Raw genomic sequence first — 27,876 nt, 5'->3', positions numbered from 1 at the left:
TACTTTCATAATGGAAATGGACAATGGACTGACAGCTGTGAACACTCTTAATGAACTGCTATTCATATGTATTAAAAGAACTGCTGATACTCTGGTAAACTGAGGAAAATCTTAATCTTATCACTTTTATAGGACATTTTTAACAATAAGACTATAATGTGAGTATACAGATTCACAACACAAAGCTGAATAATTACATATGCTGCTATTTATTCCCAAGAAAGCAAGTCACGTTTCTTTCTTTATTTTTTTAAACAAGTGCTTGTAAGTATATATATTGTATTCCATACATGTTACAGTACGTAATGATAAAAAAAAAGCTTCTTTTCACCATACAACAAATTCTTTAAAAAAATATGTTTGCAGAAATGTAAACACAAAAAGGTTTCATTGTAGAGAATCAGTTAAGAGTCTTCAAATAATAAAAAAAGTCACTTTACAAGAACAAAGTTCCTACCATAATGCTTCAAAGGACCTGTTCAAAATCATTACATCTGCTCAAGTAGTTCACTATATTTAGTTTTGCGTGATTTATTTAAGTATACAGACTTTTTCTCTGCTTGTAATGTTTTGCCTTCATGTGCACGTGTGGGATTTAAGCAGTCGATTGGCAATTGTATTTTTCTGCTTATTCAGCTTAATACATTGGGTTACCATGGCTGAGCAGCTGCAGCCAAGTCTTACTTCACCAATCGCAATGCAAAGCATCGGATCCATCGGATACAGCACACCACCACTGGATTCTAAAGCAATGTAGATGTGTTCTCTATACTGACAAATTATGCACACCATGGCACAGCGCAATGTGCACATGGCAGATCATGAATATTTTTGGCAATATAGTGTAATAATGAATAACTTAGGGGGTGATTTTAGACAGCCAGCTGGTTTTTCTTTCACGAATCAAATGTTCTAGCGTCAACATTTCTACACCCCTAAAAATATCAGGAGGGCCTATAGCTTTCATATAGATGCAACTACCAATGTGATCTTTATTATTCTGTTGGGGGTGCTCCTGCATCCATCTGTGGAACTGGTCCATATTGTGGATTTTCACTCATCATCTGTTTGTATTTACTCTTGAAAAATCCACCCTGGGAATGTAATGAAAAACATAAAATGCACCAAACATATGACAGAGTTGCAGTAAAAATGATTGAATACAACCAAGTTACATAAATAAATATAGTAACTGGGCAAGGTCACCAAAAACATTTTAAAGCAGTGTAATTAATTGAAAAAGTGTAAAAAGAGTTTTTCACCTTATACAGGCCAGTAGTGAGTAAAGCCAGAAAAGCCAGCCCTCCCAGGCATCCTCCCAGGCATCCTCCAATGATCGCTTTGGTGAAATCTGGCTGAGGATACACTTCTACCTCGGCTATAATCTGAGAGGTAAGGTGACAGAATGTGGATGAGATGTCACATCCTAAATAACTGAATTAAGTTAAAGTAATATGTACTTGCCTTGCGAACAGAAGAATTGTTGTCAGACCCTGCTGGAAAGTAGATGTACTGGTTTTTGTCAGTTTCCAGAGTGGCTGTGCTGATCAAAAGGAATTTGGCAGACTGAAGTCCAATCTAAGACAAAAAATATGAATAGGCAATGAGCCTAAATTGTTTGATATAAGAGGAAAATTCTATCTAAAGATTTAACCATATTACTAGTGCATATTCAGGAAAAGTTGCAAAACATATTAATTAGGGGTGGGAATTTAATGTGTTGCATACCACCAAAGCACTTCAAACCTTACCATCTAAATGCTAAACATGTTGCACCAAGCACAGAAATTGGGGCAGCTGTTAGCGCTAGCAGATCAAGTACTAACAAAAGGTGTCGGCAGCTCAAACTTGATTAAATGACTGGCTTCAGGACCAAAATTAATACGTCAACATCGGGCAAAATTCGCTTGCAAAATGGATTGCTCTAGACTGTAGACCACTATCAGTGGTAGAAGATAGGGGGTTAGAAAATGTGCTACAGATTCTGATGAGGAAGCCCTGTGTAACACACACACACACACACACACACACACCCTCCAACACACCCATATAACTCCATTGCGCAACCCTTTTGTAAACAATAAGCAAATATGAGAAAACTGCAATAAATTACAGGTTGCAATAAAATAAACTATTAACTCTTTTACGCTATGTCCACACCTAAGTGGGTATTTTTGAAAACGAAGCTTTTCACAGCTTTTTCTATGCATTTTGGCCTTTCGTCCACACATAAACAGCATGAATCACTAAAAACTGAGATTTTTAAAAACTCCGGTCAAGCTGGAGATCAGCTTGCATTTCTTGTGAACAAGGAATACAGAGTTCATCACGCAACATCACATTATTGTTTACATGAGATGAATTTCTACAATGGTGGATAGAGAAAAAAATACTGCTACTGTTAAACTTACCATCTTTTTTAAAAGTTTACATATACACACGCTGTTACTGTCCCTCCACTTAGAAAGGCAGAGGCGTCATGGTGTAATTATTTTACATGCAGTTGTTTTTACCTGTGTGATAATATTCAACATTGCTATCATTTTTCAAAAACTGCTTCTCTGTGCAAAATGGGTTCAAAAACATAAACAACTGTGGTATACTGTTTGTCCATGATTTGGACAGGGGGAACAAATTACGGCAGGATATTATTTGTATCTCACGGTAACTGTACAGTATGAACAGCTAACCTCGCCAAAATTTCAGGAGTAGTTTGTCATTATAAGAAGGGTTTGTGAACAAAAAAAATCAACAATGTGGGATACTGTTTGTCTGTAATTTGGAGAGCCCAGAGCGTGCTCCCGATGCAGGGAAAACAAATTCTGCAGGGGGGACCTACCTTCGCACTTGTGCAGGTGAAGCCAAGGGAAGATATGCTTCATCATATTTTCTAGTCTAGCAATGTCCTTTTTAAAAAAAATTATTATTCATACCACGCCTGGAGCCTCTGGGCTAGTTTGTCTAAGTAACAGGCTGAAAGAAACGGACAGTAGATAAGTATAGAGGTATTGTGAGTCCAATGAGTTTATTATTTTTTGCAGTAAAATGTTTGATGATCACACTTTCTTAGCCTAATGTACAAAATAATGTTGGCTAAGGTTTATCAGAGTTTAAAGGTGAAGCTGTTCAAATAACCTTTTATGTTTCTGCCTTATTTTTTTAAAGAAGAAAAACTGCACTTTATGTTGAATTTGTTATTATTATTTAAAGACAATACCATTTTGAAAATGTACTTAAAGTACCTTAAAATAACACTTTATTTTTAAGTCTGCCCAATATTGGACAGGCATGTAATTTCTTTTCTTTGTTTTGCACTGAAATGCAGCTTAAATGTTTTTGGGGTTTTTTCATGAATTGAAAGAGCTTGAGTTTACAATAATCATGTCCATGTGTATTGTAGCGGGCCAGGGTTGTTCGGGGTTCTGTTATTGACATTTATGTTCTGTTGCCATGGTTACAGGTGACGCTCTCTCTGCAACTGTGTGTTTCCGGGTGAGAGAGCGCCATTTTGTGTTGTTGTTGTGGTTGCCGCGCGGAGCAGTTTGGTAGCGGCAGTGCTCCTGGCAGATTTAAATAAATGGCTGTGCTCCCAAGAAACCTCTGTCTCCTCCGTGTCTGAGCTCGCCACAGTATCATTTATTCTGTCAACCACTAAAACCCTTTGAAATAAAAAACAAGAAACATTTGCGCTTTGGGGCAAATTTTCTTGTGTGATGAATCAAGACTGATTAAATACAAATTCTGCTGCTCAATTACCTGCTCTATCCATCCTGAAGTGAGGTTGGCAGAAATTTCATATGTCCTACTCTGCAGTCTTCCCATAAATGTGCTGCACTTGAACACCCTGCACATGGCTACAGAGCAGTCCTGTGGATGATTTGAAGAAGACCAAATGCAACATAAGCTGTGATCCAGTGTAATGTGAATTTTTAATCTACAATTAGATTTCATGTAGACAGCTCAAATGCAAAAGCTTACTTACCACAGTTTTATTTTTTTGTATGCTTTCAACAAAATTCCTGACACCTGGTTCTTCATCATCTCCTCTCTGACAGCCTGAAATCTGAAACACATTTGATTTATTTGAGCTTCATTTTTCTCAATTCTGTCACACGGGTCCATATCAAAGCCTTTTTTGGAGTTAGTAGAAAAATCTTCTGACATATATATTACCTGTAGGCTGCTCAAATTCAACCAAATCTCTTTTTCACCAAGCCTCACAGGAACCCTGATCACCACAGTGAAATTAAGTGCTCTGATATCATTTATAACCTAAATGAGAGAGCAAAAGTATAACCAAGTATTATACAGGGTGGGCCATTTATATGGATACACCGTAATAACATGGGAATGGTTGGTGACATTAAAGTCCTGTTTGTGGCACATTAGTATGTGTGAGGGGGCAAACTCCTCAAGATGGGTGGTGACCATGGTGGCCATTTAAAAGTCGGCCATCTTGGATACAACTTTTGTCTTTTCAATAGGAAGAGGGCCATGTGACACATCAAACTTATTGGTAATGTCACAAGAAAAACAATGGTGTGCTTGGTTTCAATGTAACTTTATTCTTTCATGAGTTATTTACAAGTTTCTGTTTGTTCACAGCCATTGACATGTCGAAGAGGTTAACACGTGAGGAGCGGATCGAAATTGTGTTGATATCTGGTGAACGCAGTAACCGGGTCATTGCAGCAGATTTCAATGCAAGACACCCTACGAGACCACCCATGTCCCATGCTACAGTTAGCAAACTGCTTGCTAAGTTTCGTGAAACTGGTTCCTTGTTGGATTTGCCAAAATGTGGACACAAGAAAACTGTCACTAATGAAGAAACATCAGTGGCTGTCCTAGCTTCATTCAGCAAGAGCCCACAGCGTAGCACTCACCGCATGTCACTGGAGAGTGGCATTAGTCGAACATCCCTTCGGCGGATATTAGCTACTCACAAATGGCACCCTTACAAACTCCAGCTACTGCAGCATCTCAACGAGGATGACCCAGATCGGCGTACAGAATTTGCAGAATGGGCAAAACAAAAATTGGAACAGGACCCTCAGTTCACGCAGAAGATTTTGTTCCGTGATGAGGCAAACTTTTATGTGAATGGTGAAGTTAACAAACAAAACCACCGCTATTGGTCTGACACTAACCCACATTGGATGGATCCCTCCAAGACTGTTGGAACAACAAAAGTGATGGTTTGGTGTGGTATATGGGGTACAACGATAGTGGGTCCATTCTTCATCAATGGAAACCTCAAGGCCACTGGATATTTGAAATTGCTACATGATGATGTGTTTCTGTCTTTATGCACTGAAGCTGGCACATTCCCTGAGTTTTTCCAGCAAGATGGTGCACCACCACATTATGGGTGCCAGGTCCGAGCATTCCTAGATGAACAGTTTCCTGGAAAATGGATTGGTTGTCGTGGGCCAGTTGAATGGCCCCCAAGGTCTCCCGATCTGACCCTCTTAGACTTTTATCTTTGGGGTCATCTGAAGGCAATTGTCCATGGTGTGAAGATACGAGATGTGCAGCACCTGAAACTACGGATACTGGATGCCTGTGCTGGCATTTCTCCTGTGGTGTTGCTATCAGTGTGTGAAGAGTGGGAGAAGAGGGTTGCATTGACAATCCAACACAATGGGCAGCACGTTGTATATATCATTTGTATTCTATTTTTATCTTATTGTATATTTTATTCTATTTTATTCTACTGTATATAGTATTTTATTTTATTCTATTCTGTACAGTTGTGTACTGTATTTATTCTTATTTTATTTTATTCTAATTTTTGCTTCATAACTTTTGCACTGTCCACTTCCTGCTGTGACAAAACAAATTTCCCACGTGTGGGACTAATAAAGGTTATCTTATCTTATCTTAGTGAACACATTTTATAAGTGGTCAGAAACTTGTAAATAACTCATGAAAGAATAAAGTTACATTGAAACCAAGCACACCATTGTTTTTCTTGTGACATTACCAATAAGTTTGATGTGTCACATGGTCCTCTTCCTATTGAAAAAACAAAAGTTGTATCCAAGATGGCCGACTTCTAAATGGCCTCCTCACATACACTAATGTGCTACAAACACGACTTTAATATCACTAACCATTCCCATTTTATTATGGTGTATCCATATAAATGGCCCACCCTGTAGTTACGTCTAAATAATACAATTAGCTTTTAAAAAATACCAGTATATGCAGAAATTATAGCTGACCTTAACTGATTGTTGGACTGGTGTTTGCAAGTCATTTATCCCAAATGTGAAATCGTTGTAGCTGTGGGAGCTAAATATTAAATACATATAAGTAAACATTTTTTAATTTCTAAATGATATATATTTTTATTATTTCAAGTGGATGAACACGTACCTTTCAAATGTCATAAAAATGCTGTATTTCACATCAATCGATTTCTTTTTGTAGAGTTCACTTGTAGTGGCATGCTCCTGATTTCCACTAAAAAGAATAATTCATATTATTTGTACTGTACTGTAGGATATGGCATAAATGAGGGGTACCTGGACCAAAGGAACCATACAACAGTACCTGGTGGCATTTGCAGTAACAAAGATCTCCCTCTCAAGTTGACTGTTTGTGTCAATCCCATAGGAGACAGTGAAGAAAGCCTTAATTGAATGAAAGAGATCATAATGAATAATCTTTGTCTTTAAGCTTTGCAAAACTGAGGGAAAAAAGACACGAGAAAGATTAAAAACAAACACAAAAAAAAAAACACAAAACAAACCTTAGTTTTGCTCTTGAAAATTGGCTTGTCAATAGTGCAATCCGTCCTTCCTCGTGATAAACCATCTTCACTGTCCAAAGAGTTGCATTCAATTCTTCCCTTTATTAAGAACAAAATGACTGACAGTTGCATTGTAAGAGCAGCAGATCAGTGATGAACTGATACAGACTAGATCCTGATGCCTTACCTGCCAACTCGTGAACTTTCTGTAGGAGAGTCCAGCTGGGTACGTGAGAATAACATGACTGTTGTAGGAGTTTTCTCCTCTGTTCTCCACTGTGACTGTGACATTCAAAAGCTCATCAATGCCCACTTTAACCTCTGAGGATCTGTAGAGTATGAAGCTGGATGAGAATAAAGGGAAAACAAAACAAGACTACAGCCATACTAATGTCACAGTATACCAAATATAATGTACTTTGAGCTTTGATAAACCATGCAAATTTTCAGCTCACAGTACAGTAAAAATGGCTGTTCTAAGATAATGATGCTAAATGAGAAAATATTTTTACCATCCCTTTTCAATCAGTTAACAATCTAATATTTTCTGGTTAGCACAAAACACAAATAAAAACTGAGTGTCACCAGTTTCCAAAATATTAATGATGGTTGTATAAGGACAAGTTAAATGACAAGTAAATAATAACACATTTGAAAAAAACGAGACACACAAGCAAAGCTTAAGTTTTGTAACTGTTCCTCACCTGGTAAAGTTGAAATCCACTTTCAGGTGGTCAACACATTTGTTGTCAGAGCCACAGTTGATCTCAAACTCTAACTGTGGAAAAGGGCAAAATTTATATTTACAGACTAAATTAAAACTTTCTATAGGTTGAAAGAAATGATATCACAGAGATAGCTCATAATTTCATGACATGATAAAAGTACTGCTAATGTAGTCATTAGCAGTAGCATTGACATCCTTATGTTAAGGATCCAGGGGGCATGATCTTGGTGTGAAAATGGACGAAACAGGACAAACAGATTAATTCTGTTTAATCAGGTTTTTAACAACTGAGGCTTCTTCTATGGTCAAGATCTTCTTTGTTTTATGTGCAGCACTGTGGGGGCGATCCAGGCTCAAGAGTTGGCATTTTGTCTTGTAATCAGAAGGTTGCCGGTTCGAGCCCTGGTTCCGACAGTCTCATTCGTTGTGTCCCTGGGCAAGACACTTCACCTGTTGCCTACTGGTGGTGGTCAGAGGGCCCGGTGGCGCCAGTGTCCGGCAGCCTCACCTCTGTCAGTGCGCCCCAGGGCAGCTGTGGCTACAATGTAGCTTGCCATCACCAGTGTGTGAATGGGTGGATGACTGAATATAGTGTAAAGTGTCCATAGGGATTAAGTAAAGTGCTATACAAATACAGGCCATTTATAATTAATTTGGATTTGGAGGCACAACAGCAGTACAAAGCTCTCCAGAGGTATTGGTTAGTTGTTTTGTGTTCACTTCATAAAGACTAGGCTAAGCTGCCCAGTTAAAATGTCATTGTGGTTTTTTTTCCAGGATTACTTACAGGATAAATGGTTGTTGTTTGAGCCTGTGGGGCGAGACTTGGTCTGAGTTGTGTGGTTGAGGGTAAACCATCAAATGTAAATTTCAGCTCATTGGAAAGTGCATTGAGTGCATCCTCTGGACAGGCCTGCAAGAAGAGGGCAGTAGTAGGATCCATGTTAGAGGATTCTTAAATGAAAAATAGAAACTGAACTTTATTAGTTGTATTAGTTTTTTACTGTTGTTATTTGGTTTTACCTCAATGAAGAATGTGACGGTTGAGCACAGTTTGCCAGTTGATTCAACTGTAACTGAGCCGGACTCCTCTCGTTGTTTCCCACTGACATAAGCTCGGTTGTTTGGAGGTTTGCGAGTGGCATCCAGTGTTAAAGTATAATGAATGCTTGCTTGAGCATCAAACTCTGGAAATCAAAGTTTGATGTTAGAAATGTATACAACAACAAAAAAGTAAAAAAATAAATAAATAAAAATAACTGATGCATTTGGCTTTCTGGTTTAGAAAATTGAAGAAAATAATGAACCTGTGTTGACTGTAGATATTGAACTCATAGTAAAGCAGATGTTAGCTGTGTTCTCCAATGGTTTTGAGCAGTCTACATTCTGTGTAGGGATTTGGACTGGGCTGAATGACACCTCAGCTTTCACCATTACTATGGGTCTTGATCTGGAATGTAGGAAAACAAAGGAGAACCACATTTGGGTTTTAAGTAGTACCAAATTAACAATTGTTTTTCAAATCTGGTGTTCTGACCTGAATTAAGAAAAGACTTGTGTAATCTAGTTCTATCAAAAACATTAGCTCTCAAAGGTCAGATATGATCAGAAACGCCTGAACTACATACTGTTTTATAAAATCTGGATACTGCAGGCATTTCCATTTCTGCACAGAGATCATTACTTTGAAGTAATGAAGCCTAGTGCTAATTTATTGCTTCTTCAGTCAGCAGAGCATTTCTCATCTGGTGGTAAGATAACCATGAAATAGTAGGTGGACTTCTTATAACTGATATAAGCGATCATCTTCCTGTTTTTGCAATTTTTCAAAATTATTTTGGGATTAAAACTAAAAAAAAGAATCAAACATTTGATATGATACGACATAGAACAACAAGAGCCATTGCTGCCCTCCAGGTGGACTTAAAGGAACACAATTGGAATGAGGTTTTTGCAAATGAAGATTCAAGTAGTGCATATGATGCATTCCTATCAACTGTAATTTCACTATATGAAAAACATTGTCCTTTAATGAAAATCGCTAGAAAGCATCACAGATCAAATAAGCCATGGGTCACAAAGGGGATAGAAGATGCATGTAAAAAGAAAAATAATCTATATAAGAGATTCATAAAATAGAGGACAAAAGATGCTGAGATAAAGTACAAGTTATATAAAAATAGATTAGTAAATATTATAAGAACAAGTAAGAAAGAATATTACCACACATTACTGGAGCAAAATAGAAGTAACACACAAGAAACATGGAGGATATTAAATAGCATAATCAAAAAGGGCTCAAAAAATAAGAATTATCCAGACTATTTTAAAAAAGATAAAGATATTGTGCTTGATAAAACTAAAGACATTGTAAATGAATTTAATGATTTCTTTGTAAATGTTGGCTTTAATTTAGCAAAAGAAATTCCAGAGTCAAGAAATAATAACGACCTAAATAAACATATTACTCAGAATGTGTCCTCCATGTTTATTGGTGCTGTAACTCATAGAGAAATAATTAACATTGTGAAGACATTTAAAAATAAAAAGTCCACCGACTGTTTTGGTATTGACATGATGTTAGTTAAGAGTATCATAGAATATATAGTGCAACCTTTCGCATACATTTGTAATCTGTCCTTTCGAACTGGTGTGTTTCCCTCACAAATGAAAATAGCAAAAGTTATTCCAATCCATAAAAACGGAGAGAGATGTCAGTTTACCAATTACAGGCCAATATCACTACTCCCACAGTTCTCAAAAATTTTAGAAAAGTTATTTGTTAATAGACTTGATAAATATATTGAGAAGCATAATCTCCTAAGTGATTACCAATATGGCTTTAGAGTGAAAAGGTCCACTTCGATGGCAGTGATGGAACTTGTAGAAGGGATATCTAATGCAATAGATAATAAGGAATATACTGTTGGTGTTTTTATAGACTTACAAAAGGCGTTTGATACAATTGATCATTCTATATTAATGAATAAACTAGAGAGATATGGCATAAGAGGGATAGCATATAAGTGGATGAAAAGTTACCTGGATGACAGATATCAATATGTTGAAATCAATAATGTAAAATCTAAGCAGTTGAAGGTAACTTGTGGTGTTCCTCAGGGCTCTGTGCTGGGCCCTAAATTATTCATATTATATATAAATGACATATGTAGTGTTTCCAAACTGTTAAAATGTGTATTGTTTGCTGATGATACCACTCTGTATTGCTCAGGTAAAAACCTAGAACAGCTTCTGACTACAGTGGAAAAGGAGTTAAATATATTAAAAAACTGGTTTGATGTAAATAAGTTATCGTTAAATATAAAGAAAACAAAATTGATTATTTTTGGCACTAAACAAATGAAAAATGTATCTAAAATCAGGGTTAATGGAATTGAAATTGAAAGAGTGTATGAAAATAAATTTCTTGGAGTGATAATTGATGATAAGCTGAGCTGGAAGCCTCATATAAATCATGTGACAACAAAAATGTCAAAAACCATTGCTATTCTCTACAAAACAAAGCATGTCCTGAACAAAAAATCATTATACACACTTTATTGTTCTCTGCTGCTTCCATATATGACTTATTGTCTGGAGATATGGGGTAATGCATATAAAACAAATACTCTTCCTATTTTCAAGTTACAAAAAAGAGCTATAAGAATTATAAATCAATCAAACTATATAGAACCAACTAACATTTTGTTTATTAATCTGAATACCCTAAAATTTTATGATTTAGTCGAATATAAAATGGCACAGATAATGTATAAAGCACAAAATAACTTGCTTTGCCGCAGTATTCAGAAGCTGTTTAAAGTCAGAGAGAGTCAATATGACTTAAGGGGAACAGATGTCTTTAAAAAAAACAAGATAAGGACAAACATAAAGCAGAGATGTGTTTCTGTTAGAGGAGTTAACCTGTGGAATAGTTATGACAGTGATTTAAAAAGGTGTAGTTCATTTTCCTTGTTTAAAAACATGTTTAAAAATAGAGTATTAGAAAAATATATTAATCAAGAATGAAAAGAGCAAAAATAATAATTCTGAAACTCTTGATTGTTTTGCTTTGATGTAGTTATCTAAGGTGGAAAGTTTTTTTGTTTGTTTGTTTGTTTGTTTTTGCTTTGTTTTATTCTTTGCTTCGAGCCCTGTGTACAGGAGCTGCATGCAAAAGATTTTTTGTTAAAAGGGTTGGCATAATAAGCAAATGCTTCAGCCAATACCTTTGATTAGCCTTGTCTCATGATTTTTTGCTTTGTGGTAATCTTTATTTTGTATTCTGTATTCACTGAGATATTTAAATGCTAATCAATAAAATCAATCAATATATATATATATATATATATATATATATATATATATACACACATATATATATACATATATATACATATATACATATATATACATATATATACATATATATATATATATATATATATATACATATACATATACATATATATATATATATACATATACATATACATATATATATACATATACATATACATATATATATACATATATATATACATATACATATACATATACATATATATATATATATATATACATATATATATATATATATATATATATATATACATATATATATATATATACATAAGATAAGTGGGAACAAGAGTATTTTTCTAATGAGCAGTAAGGCTTTAAACATAAAATAAAATAAACCTAAAATAAACCTCCAGTAATATGATTTGATAGATACCTGTTTTACCCTATATATGTATTCAATTAAAAGTCCTAAATCTCTTATTATGAATACTTCCATGGTTATATAAAACAAATGCACTATTCATATAATAAGGACTTTTCAAACTGACCAAAACTTTTGCACACAAATGCAATCATTAGGGTTTCACATTAATAAAAATGGTAGAAATATGATACACAACATTACTGACTGGACTATCTTGGACTTACCTCAGTAAAACAACTGTGCCCTTTGAACCCACCGCTAAGTCAGGAAGTTTATCACCACTCTGGTCAAAAGACGACTGACTGATCGATAGACCGAAGAACTTCAGTCCTGACTGGACCTCAGAGCCAGTAATTCTCTGCGTACATCGACATATTTTATTAATCACTCTGCATAGTGTGGCTTTGCATAATAGATGCATTTAATAATATTTGCGAGTTCTTTGATGCTGTGTACCTGTGAGTAAGTAGGACTGATCCTTCCTCCTCCTTCACTGTGGAATATGTAGATGCTGCCTTCACCATTATTCTCCAAAGGTGCTCCAACTGCCAAATCCCTGAATCCATCTGAGTTTAGATCAGGCAGTACAGCAAGAGAAGAGCCGAACCTTCCTTTGACAGCTGCATGTCCTCTTAGTACTAATGGATCATCAAAATTACACTCCACAAACTAAAAGGAGGAGAGTGAATATTTTATGGTCATTAAAATATAGACAAACTAATTCATTAATTTCATTGCAGTAGATAAAACTGATTTACCAAATCAGTTAATCTGCAAACATAAACTCTTCCCTCTCTATCAGGCTCCATGTACATTGGGGCTGATATGAAGATTAGATCAGTGATGTCATCATTATTTATGTCCACGGTACACACCTCTGCCCCGAAATATTCACCAGTCTGATACTGTGTAAGGAACACATTATTAAATGAAAAGAATCACATAAAGGAAATCTAAAGAGCTTGGAAAGAAAGTGACTTAACGTCTTTAAGTTTCGTGAAGATGTTAATTTCAGAAAATAATTTATATATAGTTCACAATTTTCAGAGAACATTCAGATATGTCTAGGTTTGATACATACCTGTGATGAAAGGGGCTCAATCTTTTGGTTTTCAAAGCTTTGTCTGTTAATAGCGACCACAACTCCTCTGTGTTTATATCTTGGAGCACCAACAATTGTCAGTGAACCAGTTTGGGTTTTAGCAGTTGCCATGGAGTAACCTAGAATTTAGCAAGTCAAAGAGAAAGACAGTTTAAGACTCCTCCTTTTAAATTTTGTCCATTTTGCAAAAGTATGCCTGAATACATGTGTATGAGTTAGATTGATAAAACTGTAATATTCTTACCAAGATAACTGTCAGGCTCCAAAGACATGTCCTCATATGTTTTCAGCTTCTGGCCTCCTGTTGTGTATTGCACGTAGCCTCCCTTCCACTGGTTTGCACCAACAATAGACATCTGAATTCCCTACAGTGCAGACAGAAAATACAATTTATATATAATTTATTAAACTGATTTAACTGTTTAACTGTATGTTTGCTTTTAGATCATAAAAAGTGGCACACGGGCACATGTGAATCTCTTTTTCTATGACTAGACTGTCTGGTGAGTTTCAGGTAGTTTTAATTACCTCAGGCACATAAACTGCACTGAATCCCTCTTGAGACATTTCCATTTTCAGTGACTCTCCACTGGTTTGAGATCCTGTCAAAATAAGTGAGATGATAAAAGATAAAACAAATATAATAAAACTCCACTTCACTTCACAAGTTCATTCTTTGATTATGTTTCAAGTAGCAATAATAATCATAATAATCATATAGATGAGGGAGCAACTCAATGGAGCATTTAATATGTAATAAATTTTAATTGTTGTAGCAATTACAGGAATTTTTCCAAATCATAATAATACGTTTGTTTGTACCTTCAACTGAAAAAATTTTTTCCTGCAGATTCAGTCTTATTATTTCAATTGCATTGAAATTCTTCACTTGAAACACATGTTTGTCTGAGGGAGACGATGCAATGGTGTCCAGTTCTCGTTTTGCTGCGTGCTGAGTAAATGCGTTTCCCACCTAGGGTTGTTGGGAAAAATATACTTGAGTTCATAAAATACCGTTATTAAACTTTTCACCCCCTTATAATGAAATTTATAGAGAGGCATTATATTACGAACTTCGAACCCAATCCACATTAACATTTATCTCATGCTCTAAAAAGCTTCCCAAACTGGCAATAATTGCATTTTTCACAGTATTTCAAATAATTTGTACAATAATGAGTCACTTTTTTCCCTTCTATAAAATCCATGATTGACTGTATTATTTCAAAATGGAACATTTTGAAGCAACTTAACAATTAAGTAGCAGACTACATAAAATTACACAGTGGGGTCACTGACAACTGAGCTATTACTTCTTTATTCTCCAATTAGCATAGCATCATATAACTGTAGTCTGACAACTGACCAAAACACATTATCAGTGTGCAACTCCACATTCTGCAAGATGAAATGATGGAAGGACTTACACCAATAGCAAATCGAACAATGTTTTTACTCTCTGCTAGCTGTGCTGCACCTCCCAGATCAGTCCGATCCTGAGATTCTCCATCAGTAATTACTATCAAGACCTTCTTCACATTCGGTCTGGACCTTCCGTGTGATGTGAAAACATTTTCCCTGCCCCCCCCCAAAAAAAAGAAAAAAGAAAAAAGCAAATTTCAACACATCTTGTGCTCATGGGGTAAATTGCAGATGTTATTAGTATTTCACCAGGTCTCATTCTTGATGCAGCTCTGCTGGTATTGTAATTTAGCCTTCAGAGGACACGTCTATGTACATTATCTCTTTTGAAGATCTGGCATTAGTCAGTCCACACAGTACTTAGTGTGGTCAGATTCACAGAAAGAAATCATCTGAACAGTCTTGACAATGAGTTAATTTTAGTGCTTCAGTAATATCATGACACCCCTTACACAAGATGTCTGATGGCCTTAGCTGTGTAAGCGGCTCCCCTCTGCTGAGATATTCCATCAATGTCAGTCTCAATTGATCCAGATGAGGAAAATTTCTTAAAATAAAAATGAACCTGCGGTAAAAGTGAGAACTGGGAAACAGAAAACTGCAAAAAAAAGGAAGAAATAATATTTAAAACTGTCATGAATTGTGAAGCTAAATTGGAAATAATGCAATTATTCTGTCTCACCTGTGCATCAATTGAGAGAAATGACTGGATTAGATCTTTCACAAACATCTTCATTCTCCGAAAGTCTCCTTGAGATACACTTCCTGAACCATCCAACAGAAAGGCAATGTCTACTTGCGCCGGGCACACTATCAAAGACATGGATTTAAAATGAAATTATTTTTATGGGTTTAATTTTATCATTTTTCTTCAGACTTTAATCATGCAAACAAAAGGATTCTGGACCTTTCAGTAAATCTACTATGAATACTACATACTAGACAAACCTCTCCTTGATGTAAATTGAGAGGGTATGTACTTTGTGAATAAATGTAATGATCCATAAATGCTTATAGAGATTTTACTAAAGTTGATTTAAGTAAAATAAAAGCCTTAATTTTTTTAATTTATTTTTTTGGTACTTGAGAGTGATTTTGTACATTTGCACATTGTACATGTAGTGTACATTAAATTGCTTCATATTGCAGAAATATAGCATGCCAAATTTTGTAACTCATCTGATTACTAAATTCAATATATAATAATCACACTGCAGTTACAGTTATGTTGTTACATGTGTTACAAAGGTTCTTAAAATATCTGCAAGATATAGGATCAGAAAAACAAAGCATCAGGTGAGCTTTTTTTCTTCCTGTACATTTGTGTTACAATCATAGGCAGCATGGCTACAATCAGCTGATTTCAGTTGATCTGCAGGGATTTGAAAAATGGTGGAGACAGCTACAAATTTTGGTGTTGATGTCATAAGGGGAGAGGTGGAAAGTAACAAAGTACAAATATTTCATAAATAAATATTCACAAATATTTCTGTGAAGGTTCTCACTCATCCAGGTCATCGTAGTCAAAGGAGTTTGCAAAGAAAAGCGTCTGGACTTCTTTAAGTTGCTTGAAGACGTTTCACCTCTCATCCGAGAAGCTTCTTCAGTTCTAAGGTCAAATGGCCTAACCTTGGCTGATTAGGTCCCACACCCGCTTTCACACCTTGGCGCATGTGATTAGAGGATCACCAGGGGGTCCTTTGTCCCTCCTTGGGGGGATACTCCCACTGGGTTTAAATCTGGGACTCTCGGCCATTTGACCTTAGAACTGAAGAAGCTTCTCGGATGAGAGGTGAAACATCTTCAAGCAACTCTAAGAAGTCCAGACGCTTTTCTTCACAAATATTCATAACTTTATTTTCAGGTATCTTACCAACTTTAATTGAGCATTTATTTTTCTGACAAATTTTTACTTTTACTTCCTACATTGTTGTACAAATAACTGTACTTTCCACAGTATATTTATAGTATAAGATAACTCACTCAGAGATGGACTCAGGAGATGAAGAAGAGAGTTTACATTTAAACATAAGGACTGCTTAGTGACACTTGTGTTTTAATTATGTATTTTCATATTGCAAAACATCCTGTAAAACCAACTGTATTCTTACTTTGTGTTATTCAAATGTTGTATTTAAATACTGGGTAGTTTTATGAAGCATAAACAGGCTAGCTTGTTGTACTGTGGTGAACTGACAGTATAGCCCTGTGTTGGACTGATACACAGTGGCTGTGGAGCTCATGGTCAGACTTAGGTTACATCAATGTTCATATAGATTCATTTGCATTTTAGCTTAGATTTAGTCGCTGAATTCAATCATTATAGCAATTTTATACTGTCTAGTACAGGGGTCGGCAACCCGCGGCTCTTTAGTCCTTATACTGCGGCTCCGCCTGGTTTGGGCAAATAAATTAGAAGTATTTAGATGAAGTGTATTTTATTTATGTTAGTTCTTTTTAACTCGTAGTTCTAAATTGGAAGATTATTGTGATATTGAAATATAAAAATAAAATTATATTCTATTATTTTTTCATCGCTCAAAATAAGCGTCACACTCGCGGAAGCCGGTATACCCGCCGAAACGCCATGCATTTATCGAGACTTTCAACCCCAGGTAGGCCAATTATGGATCTTCGGATCCACATTATGTCAGCAGCTGTTCTCCACCGTGAACTATGTTAAAGACAAACACCGTTCACGCCTGACAGATGACAGCTTACAGTCCTGCGTAAACTGACTTCGTATATCCCCGATTTGCGGACTCTGTGCACAGAGGTTCAGGAGCAGAAGTCCTATTGTAAACAAATCACGGCAGACCCGACGATGTTTCCATGAGCATGCTTTTGAGAATCTCTTTATTGAGCACTTTTCACACACGGTTGCTGTACGCATACAGCCGGCTGTAGCTTTTCAGCTCACAGCCCGACATACACCACCAACAACACAACAGCAGAGATAGCGCAGACGTAAAGGCAGCGAGGCGTGATTGCGGGTGTCGCTCAGGTGCGTCCGCCTCCCCTGCAGCGGCGCTGCAAACCACGCCCCGCCGCACGCATTAACCAGGTAAAATACATATTTAGGCAGAATTTTGCAAATATCTATTTTTCATTTTTCAGCAGCATAGTGCTTTTTTCAAATTATTTTTTAAAAGTCAGGTCAAGGCTCCAAAAGCCCAAAGGAGATATAAGGGTGGCGGCTGACAACAGTTTTTGTTTGCTACATGGATCATTTTAGTTCAGCTGGGTGTCTTTCCTTTTGTTATATTTCTTTAAGAGTTCAAAATGTGTTGATTACATAAACACAATTTAATTTTCTCTGTAGCACTTCATGGATTTCATAAGCAGCTCACCTTAGTTGTTCACACAAAGCATAAAGATAAAAAACAATATATACAGTGTTATCTTCATTTTAGATGTCAAAAAGTATTTGCGGCTCCCAGTGTTTTCTTTTGCGTGGAAACCGGGTCCAAATGGCTCTTTGGGTGTAAAAGGTTGCAGACCCCTGGTCTAGTATAAAGATAGACAAGAATAATGTCAGTCCAGGGAATGCCACTGAGCCACTACAACAGATCTTAGAATCTTATTCATTCATTTATTATTATCATCATCATCATCATCATCATCATCATCATCATTATTATTATTATTATTATTATTATTATTATTATTATTATTAGGGATGCAACGATACCAATTTATTCAAACCGGTACGATACCGATACTTGGATCTGAGTACTTGCCGATACTGAGTACAAAAAACGATACTTCTACCACACACACACACACACACACAAATGCAATGAATTGGAAGACAGGTTTTATTTTATTCTTAATAAAAATGACCACAGAAAAATTTCAAGTGAAAAATAAGCACTTCTGTTAAATTATTGCGGAGTATCCACATTGTAATTTAACAAAATATCACTGAACTATTGGCCACTGTCTCGAGCTTTCAGAATAATAAATAAACACTTCTGTTTGGAATAAAATAAATATAAATTAGGTTTGAGAATAAAATAAACTTTTAAATTATTGCAGAGTGTCCATATTGTAAACAAACAAACAAAATAACGAAAGTATTTTGGCATTGACGAACAAACTCCTCATCTACCCGTGGATCATCAGTCCACTGTGCCGTTACACTGAGGAATGACATCGCGCACACACTGCTTGTCTTTACCTCTTCAGAAACTTTTGGCACCATTATCTCCCTGAAGTATGGGCGGCTGGGAATTTCATATCGCGGCTCAAGTATGCTGAGAAGACGGTTCAATCCTATGTTTTCCACGACCGGCATTGGCTGGTCATCCAGAGAAATAAAATGAGTCAGAGCCTCTGTTAATTTAACTGCCAGTGGATTTTCTCTTGACATTTTTCATCACTTTTCCAAAACCTGAGTTAAAGTTGGCTGTTGTGGTCCACACTTCTGACATTTTGTTTAGCCTAGCTACAGCAGCCTCCAGTTTCTCTTTTTTATCTGGAGCCGCCAGTCTCACTCGCCTAACCCTGTGCCTGTTTAGCACGGGATGTCCCCCTAGTGGCCAATCTAAAAAACTACAACAGAAATGACCAGCCACCCTCTGACTAATGAAATAAGTTAGTATCGGTTCATGGTATCGGTTAACTTTTACGAGTATGAGTACACACACATTTTACAGTATCGGCCCCGGTGCATCCCTAATTACTATTATTGTTGTTATTATGATTATTATTATTATTATTATTATTATTATTATATTATCGAACCAGCAGACTGAGAGACCGCTTTTTCCACCAGGCCATCAGACTGCTGAACACGTCATAGACACCTCACCCTCACTACTGGAACTTCAACATTATGCACTCCATACTGTATATAAATACCACTGTTTTGCACATACCAACCTCTGTATATTTTATATCTCTTATTTTATTGTTTACTCTATTTCATTTGTAAAACATGTATATACACACTCACACACACACACACACACACACACACACACGTAGAAAAACATATTTAGTATACACATTCAGTAATGTATATACCTTTATATATGGTACATATATTTATTACTTTTTAGATTAACCATTTTTATATTTTGCTTGTTGCACATTATTGTATTTTGCACAACTCTGTTGCTTGTGAAGCTCGCACACAAGAATTTTACTCGCATGTACTGTACCGGTGTACCTGCACATGTGACGTGACAATAAAGGTGATTTGATTTGATTTGATTTATTATTATATCAATATTTCAGAGGGTTTGGTTATCTTTGCATAAAAAAAGAGGTACATTTCAGAACCTGCACTTTTTACTTGAGTAAAGACGTTTCTTACTGTAAAGAGTTTTTTTTTTTTTTTTTAACCTTTTTATTATGTTAAGGGTCAATTTGACCCATTCCAGTTTTTGTGTTGACCCAAGTACCGGTCATCCTTTCTTTTTCTTCATGAAAGTTTATGACTTTTCCTTATTTGGGGTCATGAACTGGTGTGTAAAATATAGACACTTTGAAGTGTCCTAGAAGGTCTTTGCAGTTTTTGTATACAAAGATGATGGTGTGGGTCATTTTGACCCACACACTTTTATGTAAGTAAAAAGCTGTTCAGATCCAAAATAAACATTTCTCTTTGGTGTACTTTGTTTTGACTCCCTCTGAACATACATTCAGACCCAGGTGTGTATGCGAGAAACTTTCTCTCCCCTATTCTTGTCACTGTTCTCTTGTTATTTCAACACACCAAAAATGAGCTCCAGAAGGTTGACGGCTAATGAAGCTTTATCACTCCTTTTCAACTGGGATAGTGATGAAGAAGAAGATGTTTCAGAGACAGAGGATCTTTCAGAGGCCGAGGACAATGTTATTGATGATCCAGACTGCCAATTTTTAGACGAGGAGGAGGATTCTGAGGAGGAGTGTGCCGCCATCTCTACATCAAATGAAAACCAAGGAATGCAGCAATCATTATCCACAGAGGAGACATGGACATCTAAAGATGGTAATATAAAATGGTCATTATCACCACACCGAAGTCAAGGCAGGCTGTCATCTTGTAATGTCATCAAAATGACTCCTGGTCCTACAAGATTTGCCGTCACACGAGTTGATGATATTCAATCAGCATTTCAGCTCTTCATATCCCCTCCAATAGAGAGGACTGTACTGGACATGAGTAACTTGGAGGGGAGGCGTGTATTTCAAGAGAAATGGAAGTCACTGGATCAGACTGACTTGCATGCTTATATTGGAATTCTGATATTAGCTGGAGTATACAGGTCCAAGGGAGAAGCAACTGCAAGTCTATGGAATGAAGAGAATGGAATGCCAATCTTTCGAGCAGCATTGTCTTTGGAGACATTTCTCAAGATATCTCGTATGATCCAATTTGACAACCACGAAACCAGAGCTAGTCGACGTGAAAGAGACAAACTTGCTGCAATCAGAGATGTATGGGATAAATGGGTGGAAATTCTACCTTTGTTGTACAACCCTGGTCCCCACGTTACTGTTGATGAGCGCCTTGTCCCATTCAGGGGTCGCTGTCCTTTCCGACAGTATATGCCCAACAAGCCGACAAGAATGTTCTTGTCATGAGCACAATGCACACAGATGCATCTCTGAGCACAAGAGAAGACAAAAAACCACAAATGATCCTAGACTACAACTCCACCAAAGGAGGAGTAGACAATCTTGACAAAGTCACAGCGACATACAGCTGCCAGCTCAAGAAAGCTCGTTGGCCCTTGGTAATTTTCTACAACATTTTGAATGTGTCTGCTTACAATGCCTATGTCCTGTGGACTGAAATCAACCAACATTGGAATGCCGGCAAATTGTTCCGACGTTGGCTTTTCCTGGAAGAACTGAGCAAAAGTCTTGTCACTCTCATTGAAAAGGTCAAGTGTGCACCATCCAACCAATCTGCAGTGGATCCACTGGATAAAGGTGTAAAGAAACGGAAAAGATGCCAGGTCTGTCCCTCAAGAAAGGACATTACAACAACCACTTTTGGTGAGAAATGCAAGAAGCACATCTAAAGAAAGCACAAAGTTACACTCTGTCCATCATGTGGACAACACTGAAAATGTTGAACATTGAAAAACTGAGAAAATCTGTTCCAAAGAAATGTGTTTGTTAAGAAGGAAATACTTTTACTAAATTGTTCTTAAAAATAGTTATGGAAATTCAAAGTGTGTTGTATGTCTGTGTTCTAAATTTTTATCTAATGGAAAATAAAGTTGCTATTGTTTTGCTGCTGTTTTTTGAAAGTTCTGATTGGATTGACACAGAACGGGAAAAAATGACCTGCAACATAATCAATGTAATTTTTTTTCAACATAATACACACACACACACACACACACACACACACAGGTAACTGGACTTGTCCTTAAGTAAAGAATGTCTGAAGAATGTCTTACCACCTCTGGACTAAGGACTAATCACTCCAGAAAAGCTCCTTGGGCGGCGCTATCAGAGGTTATTTAATAAACAGATTGAAGTAAGACTTATGAGGAAACCCTCGAAAGTTGATTCTGTTCATTGCTACAGAATCAGCTTTTGGGGATTTACTTACCTGGATGATTGAGCATGCATCAAGACTTATCAGGGGAAAAAACCCTTTACATCAAAGCTTTATTTTGATGTGGATTTGAATTATGTGAGTATCACAATTTTGTGATAATTATGTAATTATTGTAAATTATTTCTAATTAAGATTGAGAGATCATACAAGCACAGAGATTTGTTTTTTGGAGCTTGTTTTTTTTTTTTGTTTTGTTAATAAGGCACTAGGACTAACGATTATGTGTACATAAAATTACATACAAATTAAATTTACCGTTACCTTCAAGGGAAGAAGGTACAGGTGGTCCAAATGTATTAGAAGGGTCTATCTGAAAGCACACACCATTGTACATGGTGATACTTTTGCAGTCCTTTGGAATGGTTGGACCACACACCTGAAAGGAGACAAAGTCAAGTTATCATTCATGTCAGTGGTTCTTTCCATATATGATCAAACATCACAAAAAAATGTAAATAAAAAAAAATCATTCTCAGAATCTGATGATTTTTTTTTAAATTTAATCTGTTTAAAGAAACCATGCCAATTTTACCTCATTACTATAAAATGTTCCATGTTGAAAGTCCTCAAAGTATAGAAAGTACAGAAATGTGTCCTTTTAATCCTTTTTTTAAACACAATTATTTTTCCAGCATTAAAGAGCCCCCTTAATTTCCTCAATACATTATACATCCATGTATTTGTCCTGTGTCGTTTGTAAGTAGTTATAATTTAGGGGGAAAATTTCAAAAGTATAAAGGTAAACATTTTCATGATTTAAATATGGCAAAGTTATTGTACCCAAAACATCAAGTGATTCTGTGGGGGGCAGCTAAGAGGCAAACAGATTTGTCATGGAATGACTATGAATTTTCTCATTATAAAATCTCTGAGACAAAAAGGAGACAGGATTATGATCCGCAGTTTGTAAACTCACCACAGTGTTTTGTGCTGTAGGATCACTTTTCATTGTCAAACCAAGAGACATGTTGACTGCAAAACCTGGTGCTGCATTGAAAGCATTTGATATTTGTTAAAATGATCATAAAAAAAGAAAGGAAGAAAACAAGTGAAACTAATGACTGAAAAGCATCATAAGATAAAAATAAATAATAAATAAAACGCTTCCCTATTTGACATAACTATCAAAAGCTGCATTAACTTTATACTGTGAACAAGAGATAAACACGACAGTGTTAACATCCCTTTGGCAATTATTTGATAGCAAAATACTTACTGCAAGAATTATACAGTAGAACATCCCGTGAAGACGTTTAAAAATTAGTGGTTACCTACCTTGCAATTGTATATTTTGGCAGTTTTGGGCAGAGGTGCTGCACCTAAATATTTCTCCCCTTCCATTTTGTGAATACTGTTCCAGTGGAGCACTGATGAGCAAACTAGGAAAATAAATACAGACAATGATGTTAGTCTAGAGAGCAAACTTTGGTTGCATAAACTACAAGTATTGTATGTTTACTTATTGCTGTGGGGCATAACAGAGGTGGTAGTTCAAATAACAGCAGTAATCTTAAACAATCTTGTTGGTTAACATTCAACATTCAAGATAACAGTGCAAGTTTTAGCTTACTCTGATTGTCTTTGCACCACCTGGTAGCCAAAACCAGCAGCAGAGTTACTCAGGGTCTTCCAAGCCACAGGATCAATATTGAAACAAAGTGCAGCATTTAACACTAAGAATCAAAGAAGGAAGAACATCAATAATCTCATTTAGAGCCACTGTAAAGGATTATAATTATAGCATCTCTAATTATAATCGTGTATATGCAGTATAAAAGTAAGAAACAACTAATTTGGTCGATTGAGTAGATTTAATTCTTTTCTTGGCTATAGGTTTCTTTCATTACCACTATGAAGCACCAAAGTCACTGTTAAACAAAGTCTTCCTTTTTTAGATGTTAAAAGCAGTCAGTATGACACTGTATAATGCTAACTTTTTTAGTTTCTTTTTTTTCTGCATGCTGCGGTGTTCAACAACAACAGCAGCAGCTTCATTATTTCGTAGTTTCCAGAATATAAAATTATTTATTATTCATACCTCATCAGCATGAGACATGAGACTCAACTTCTGTTTCTTGTCATTGCTTCAACAAGAGTTAAATAAAAGACTCCCATAGGATCCCCTTAGCATTAATTCACTCTTGCATATGCTATTTACATTAAATATAAAATATAACCACCAGCAGGAAAAGTTGGGTGCAGTGCCAGAATACAGTGTCAGTAAGTAAGCCTCACGTTTTCTGTAGGCCTCAACAAACAAGCAGGTATATATAATGACTGCATAAACATAAAATGATTATTTTATGTCCAGTTCCACAGTTTGTTTTGGGTTAATAATCACGAATTTAATTTTGTTTATAATGACTATAGTCATACTTATGAAATACCTTTTCACTCAGTACATTTCTATAACAGAAAAACCAATAAAAACATTTTAGTAATGAAGCTGTTTTTACAGTCAGAAGATGACTGAGCTCATCACACATTTTAGTGGGTAATTTCGTTCACCGGGGATAACAGAATGAGCATTACAAAGATTTTAATACCACTCACAACACTTGTTTATTTAAAATGTTTCTGTGCTGTATTTACCAGAAACACGGCTTTCATTAAAATCACATCATCACCTTGTTTACAGATATTAATAATTACAAAACGATAGAATAAATCTGAAGGTACCAATTTGTCTTACCTGACAAGAATAAGGTAGCAATGATTATCCAGTCCATTGTTTTAATCCCAAGGAAAAAGACAGATGAGTGTGAACTTGCTTCTGCTGATAGTGTGAGAGGAGCTGAAACCAAAACTGCAGAACTCAAAAAGCAGCTTCTCAAAGCTAAGACGGTCAGTTAAAGGAGCTCTCAGGTAGAAGTAAATACAGTACTAACAACACAACACTGTCTCTTTGATACTACATGTTCGCTACGATCCCTTGGTGAAGGCAGATCGTGTGCATTTTTATGTGAGCACCCAAACGCAGACCACAGAAGACTGAACAGAATTTAACTAAGGTCGTGGCGTTTATTTAGGCAGTTTAGAGAACATGAACAAAACTGGGTAACAAAACAAACGGAAAAACAGGCCGTGGGATTACTATACTTGGAAATGTAGAATTAATAAACAAGAACCCGGAACACTAAAAAAAAAAAGCCCTTGGAAAAACAAGGATTGATTCGCGGAAGAAACACAGACGCACCGATCACGCCCAAGAGAAAACTGACGCGTTACAGGAGGATGATCGAGGAAGTGGGAACACATTGGAAACAGCTTGGACAAACTCGGGCTGCATCCTCCGAAGGACCCGGTCTACGTAACCGGGTCCTACGAAGGCCGCGAAGACCGAAATGCAAGGCTGTTAAATGACGATCTAGTATACGACGCGCGGTTTCTGTTAGCACCTAGCACTCACTACATAAGCAGCTACAGCTGTGGTGGACAGTTCATGTTTGACATGATCGACAGAAATAGAGAAAATCTTTATTTTGTATAATTTGTTTGACTTTAACTGGCGTCAATTTTATTGTTTCGTCTCCGTTTGATGTATCTGAGAATACACTACAGCCATGCGCTGAGTCCCTTTAGCCAACAACAATGATGAAGTTTAGCTAGTAAACTTAGTTTGCTAGTGTAACTCACTAGCTCTGTCTCGGGCCGCACGCTCCGGAGTGCGCATTTGTAGACCAATTACGTCACAGCGACGCAAAGAAGGGTGTCCCAATTCGAAGAGTCCTCCAAATGCGGCCGACAAATGGTGCTGTGTTCAGGGGAAGGATGGTCCGAAGGTAGCTACGTGACGTGGGTAGTATCCTTCGACGGACGGATAGGCAGGAAGTGAGCGGCTGTGGCCCCCCTTTTTTCCCATAGAAACTTTATTGAAAAAACAAGAAGACAAGAAAAACTTTATCGCCGGCATGCTTTGTACCTTAGGCTCATCAGAGACAATCATATCCAGGTAAAATAATTTTCTTTAATGTACACGCATTTAGGAATTAAATGCGTGTACATTAAAAGCTAATTTTATGGATAATTTCAGTAACTGAATTATTCGTGATTCGTACACATTTACTGTATTATATGAAATATATAAACTAAATGTCTTTGAAACTTATAGAATCTAATCTTTTGGTTTCTTTTTTTACATAGCACTTATCAAACTGTTTAGTTACGAGTATTATACTAGGAGTAATATAGCATCTACCATTCCCCTGCTTGCATATTTCTGAAAACATCTTAGTGGTGTGGCAGCCGTCGATTGAGCCAACCCTGCAAACCCCATGGATGGATGGATGATGCAGTGGGAGGAAGCATCCTAAAGCTCTCTTTGCAGACCACCCTGTGCGATTCTCCATTCGCCAAACGGCAGGTCTCAGTTGCAGCACCCCGTCCAGCATGTCTGATCTTGCTTCGGCAGATTCAGCAACACTGCCAGAGACTTCTCCAAAAGTTGAATCTGTTCATCTGGACGTAGCGTTTTGTGGGAGAAACGTTTCGTCACTCATCCAAGTGACTTCTTCAGTCTAAGCTGACTGCAGGTTTCCCCAAACCTTATAAACAGTACATTTGCATAATGACTGAAACCAGCCCACTGAAGGAACAATGGGCTGTGAGGTCAGTGCCAGAGACTTCCTGTAATCTATTACAGTTGTTAAAGAAACGGTCCAAGAACGGGTCACTCGGGTTAATCCTGTATAAACAACTGTAAATATTGTTTTTCCTTTTTTAAATATGGTTGGCATATTAGAAATATTCTTGTTTAATTGTTATCGTTATTTACTTTATTGCCATCAAATAAATATCCATGTAAAAGTGTTTAAAGTTAGCGATATGTTCATGCATGTTAAAAATGCCTGTAAATAAAATTAGTTCAGTGACAGTTAGTGTTATGTTGTAATCAATAACATAAAACTTTTAAACCAATGCAACACATATAACAATGTCACAAATATATTAAAATAAATACATTTCTTAATGCATACCGTAATTCCCGGACTACAGAGCGCACGTGATTAAAAGCCGCATGCTCTAATTTTAGAAAGAAAATCAATTTTGTACTTGTACAGGCCGCACCGTATGCGTTTCACTCGTAATATGAGATATTTACACAGAAATATTACACTTGAGGATTTTTAACGTTTAATTCAATCCGTAAGGTAACATAAAGATGGTAACATAAACGTTATGGTAACATACAAAAATACATACTGCAAATGCTTTTTTCCTCGAACAGCGCCAGTAACACGGCTACCTTTAACCTCCTAAGACCCGAACTCTTCCACAGCATGCATTTTTAATTTCTCTTTGATATTTGGACATATTGGGGCCCGATGAATGTAAAAAGAAAGAATTACCATATTTTTTTTTTTTGCCTTATTTTTGTTTTTATGAAAAATGAGAGCCACATATGAGCATATTCATTTAAAATTTTGATAGAACAGTAGCAGTGTAATGTCCTCGTAAGTGGATATCAGGCCCTTGTAGAGCAAAATTCAGTATTTTGGTCTAAATAACCCAAAATGTGATCTCCACATATGTGGACACCAGGTCCTAGGAGGTTAAGTATACGTACGTATCA

At 36.4% G+C, this 27,876-nt stretch overlaps 1 protein-coding gene across 3 annotated transcripts; it reads right to left on the bottom strand.

Annotated features, from left to right (window-relative positions):
- Positions 1–190: 190 nt before the first annotated feature.
- On the bottom strand, positions 191–25,992 carry LOC100708312 (integrin alpha-M). Of its 3 annotated transcripts, none has more exons than XM_025909569.1 (31): positions 25,941–25,992; positions 24,997–25,098; positions 23,875–23,977; positions 23,580–23,683; positions 23,221–23,291; positions 22,566–22,680; positions 15,420–15,547; positions 15,190–15,335; positions 14,743–14,893; positions 14,138–14,288; positions 13,844–13,917; positions 13,560–13,680; positions 13,295–13,434; positions 12,972–13,118; positions 12,670–12,882; positions 12,438–12,571; positions 8,792–8,934; positions 8,508–8,671; positions 8,272–8,397; positions 7,462–7,535; positions 6,945–7,101; positions 6,758–6,856; positions 6,559–6,638; positions 6,382–6,468; positions 6,228–6,297; positions 4,174–4,272; positions 3,983–4,063; positions 3,757–3,867; positions 1,465–1,578; positions 1,263–1,385; positions 191–1,094 (listed from the first exon to the last, which is right to left on the bottom strand). In XM_025909569.1, the coding sequence occupies exons 1-31, from the start codon at positions 25,975–25,977 to the stop codon at positions 996–998; spliced, it is 3,564 nt and encodes a 1,187-aa protein (XP_025765354.1). In that variant the 5' UTR covers positions 25,978–25,992; the 3' UTR covers positions 191–995. The 3 variants fall into 3 exon arrangements, with proteins under 3 accessions (XP_025765354.1, XP_019218190.1, XP_025765355.1); XM_019362645.2 differs by having other exon boundaries at positions 6,945–7,086; XM_025909570.1 differs by having other exon boundaries at positions 15,190–15,284.
- Between the last annotated feature and the right edge of the window lie 1,884 nt (positions 25,993–27,876).

Source organism: Oreochromis niloticus, linkage group LG8 (genome assembly GCF_001858045.2).
Source record: "Oreochromis niloticus isolate F11D_XX linkage group LG8, O_niloticus_UMD_NMBU, whole genome shotgun sequence".
NCBI lineage: Eukaryota > Metazoa > Chordata > Actinopteri > Cichliformes > Cichlidae > Oreochromis > Oreochromis niloticus.
Note: the sequence above shows the minus strand (reverse complement) of the source record. Positions and strands in the feature narration are given on the sequence as shown.

What these genes read in the sequence shown, in the direction of transcription:
- LOC100708312 (XM_025909569.1), bottom strand. Translation starts at nt 25,977, where the DNA reads ATGCGCACTCCGGAGCGTGCGGCCCGAGACAGAGCTA. An exon ending in GGCACAGTTGTTTTACTGAG is followed by an intron (nt 8,935 to 12,437) that starts GTAAGTCCAAGA and finishes CCTACATTCCAG; the next exon opens with ATCAAGACCCATAGTAATGG. An exon ending in TTTTCAAGAGCAAAACTAAG is followed by an intron (nt 6,639 to 6,757) that starts GTTTGTTTTGTG and finishes CATTCAATTAAG; the next exon opens with GCTTTCTTCACTGTCTCCTA.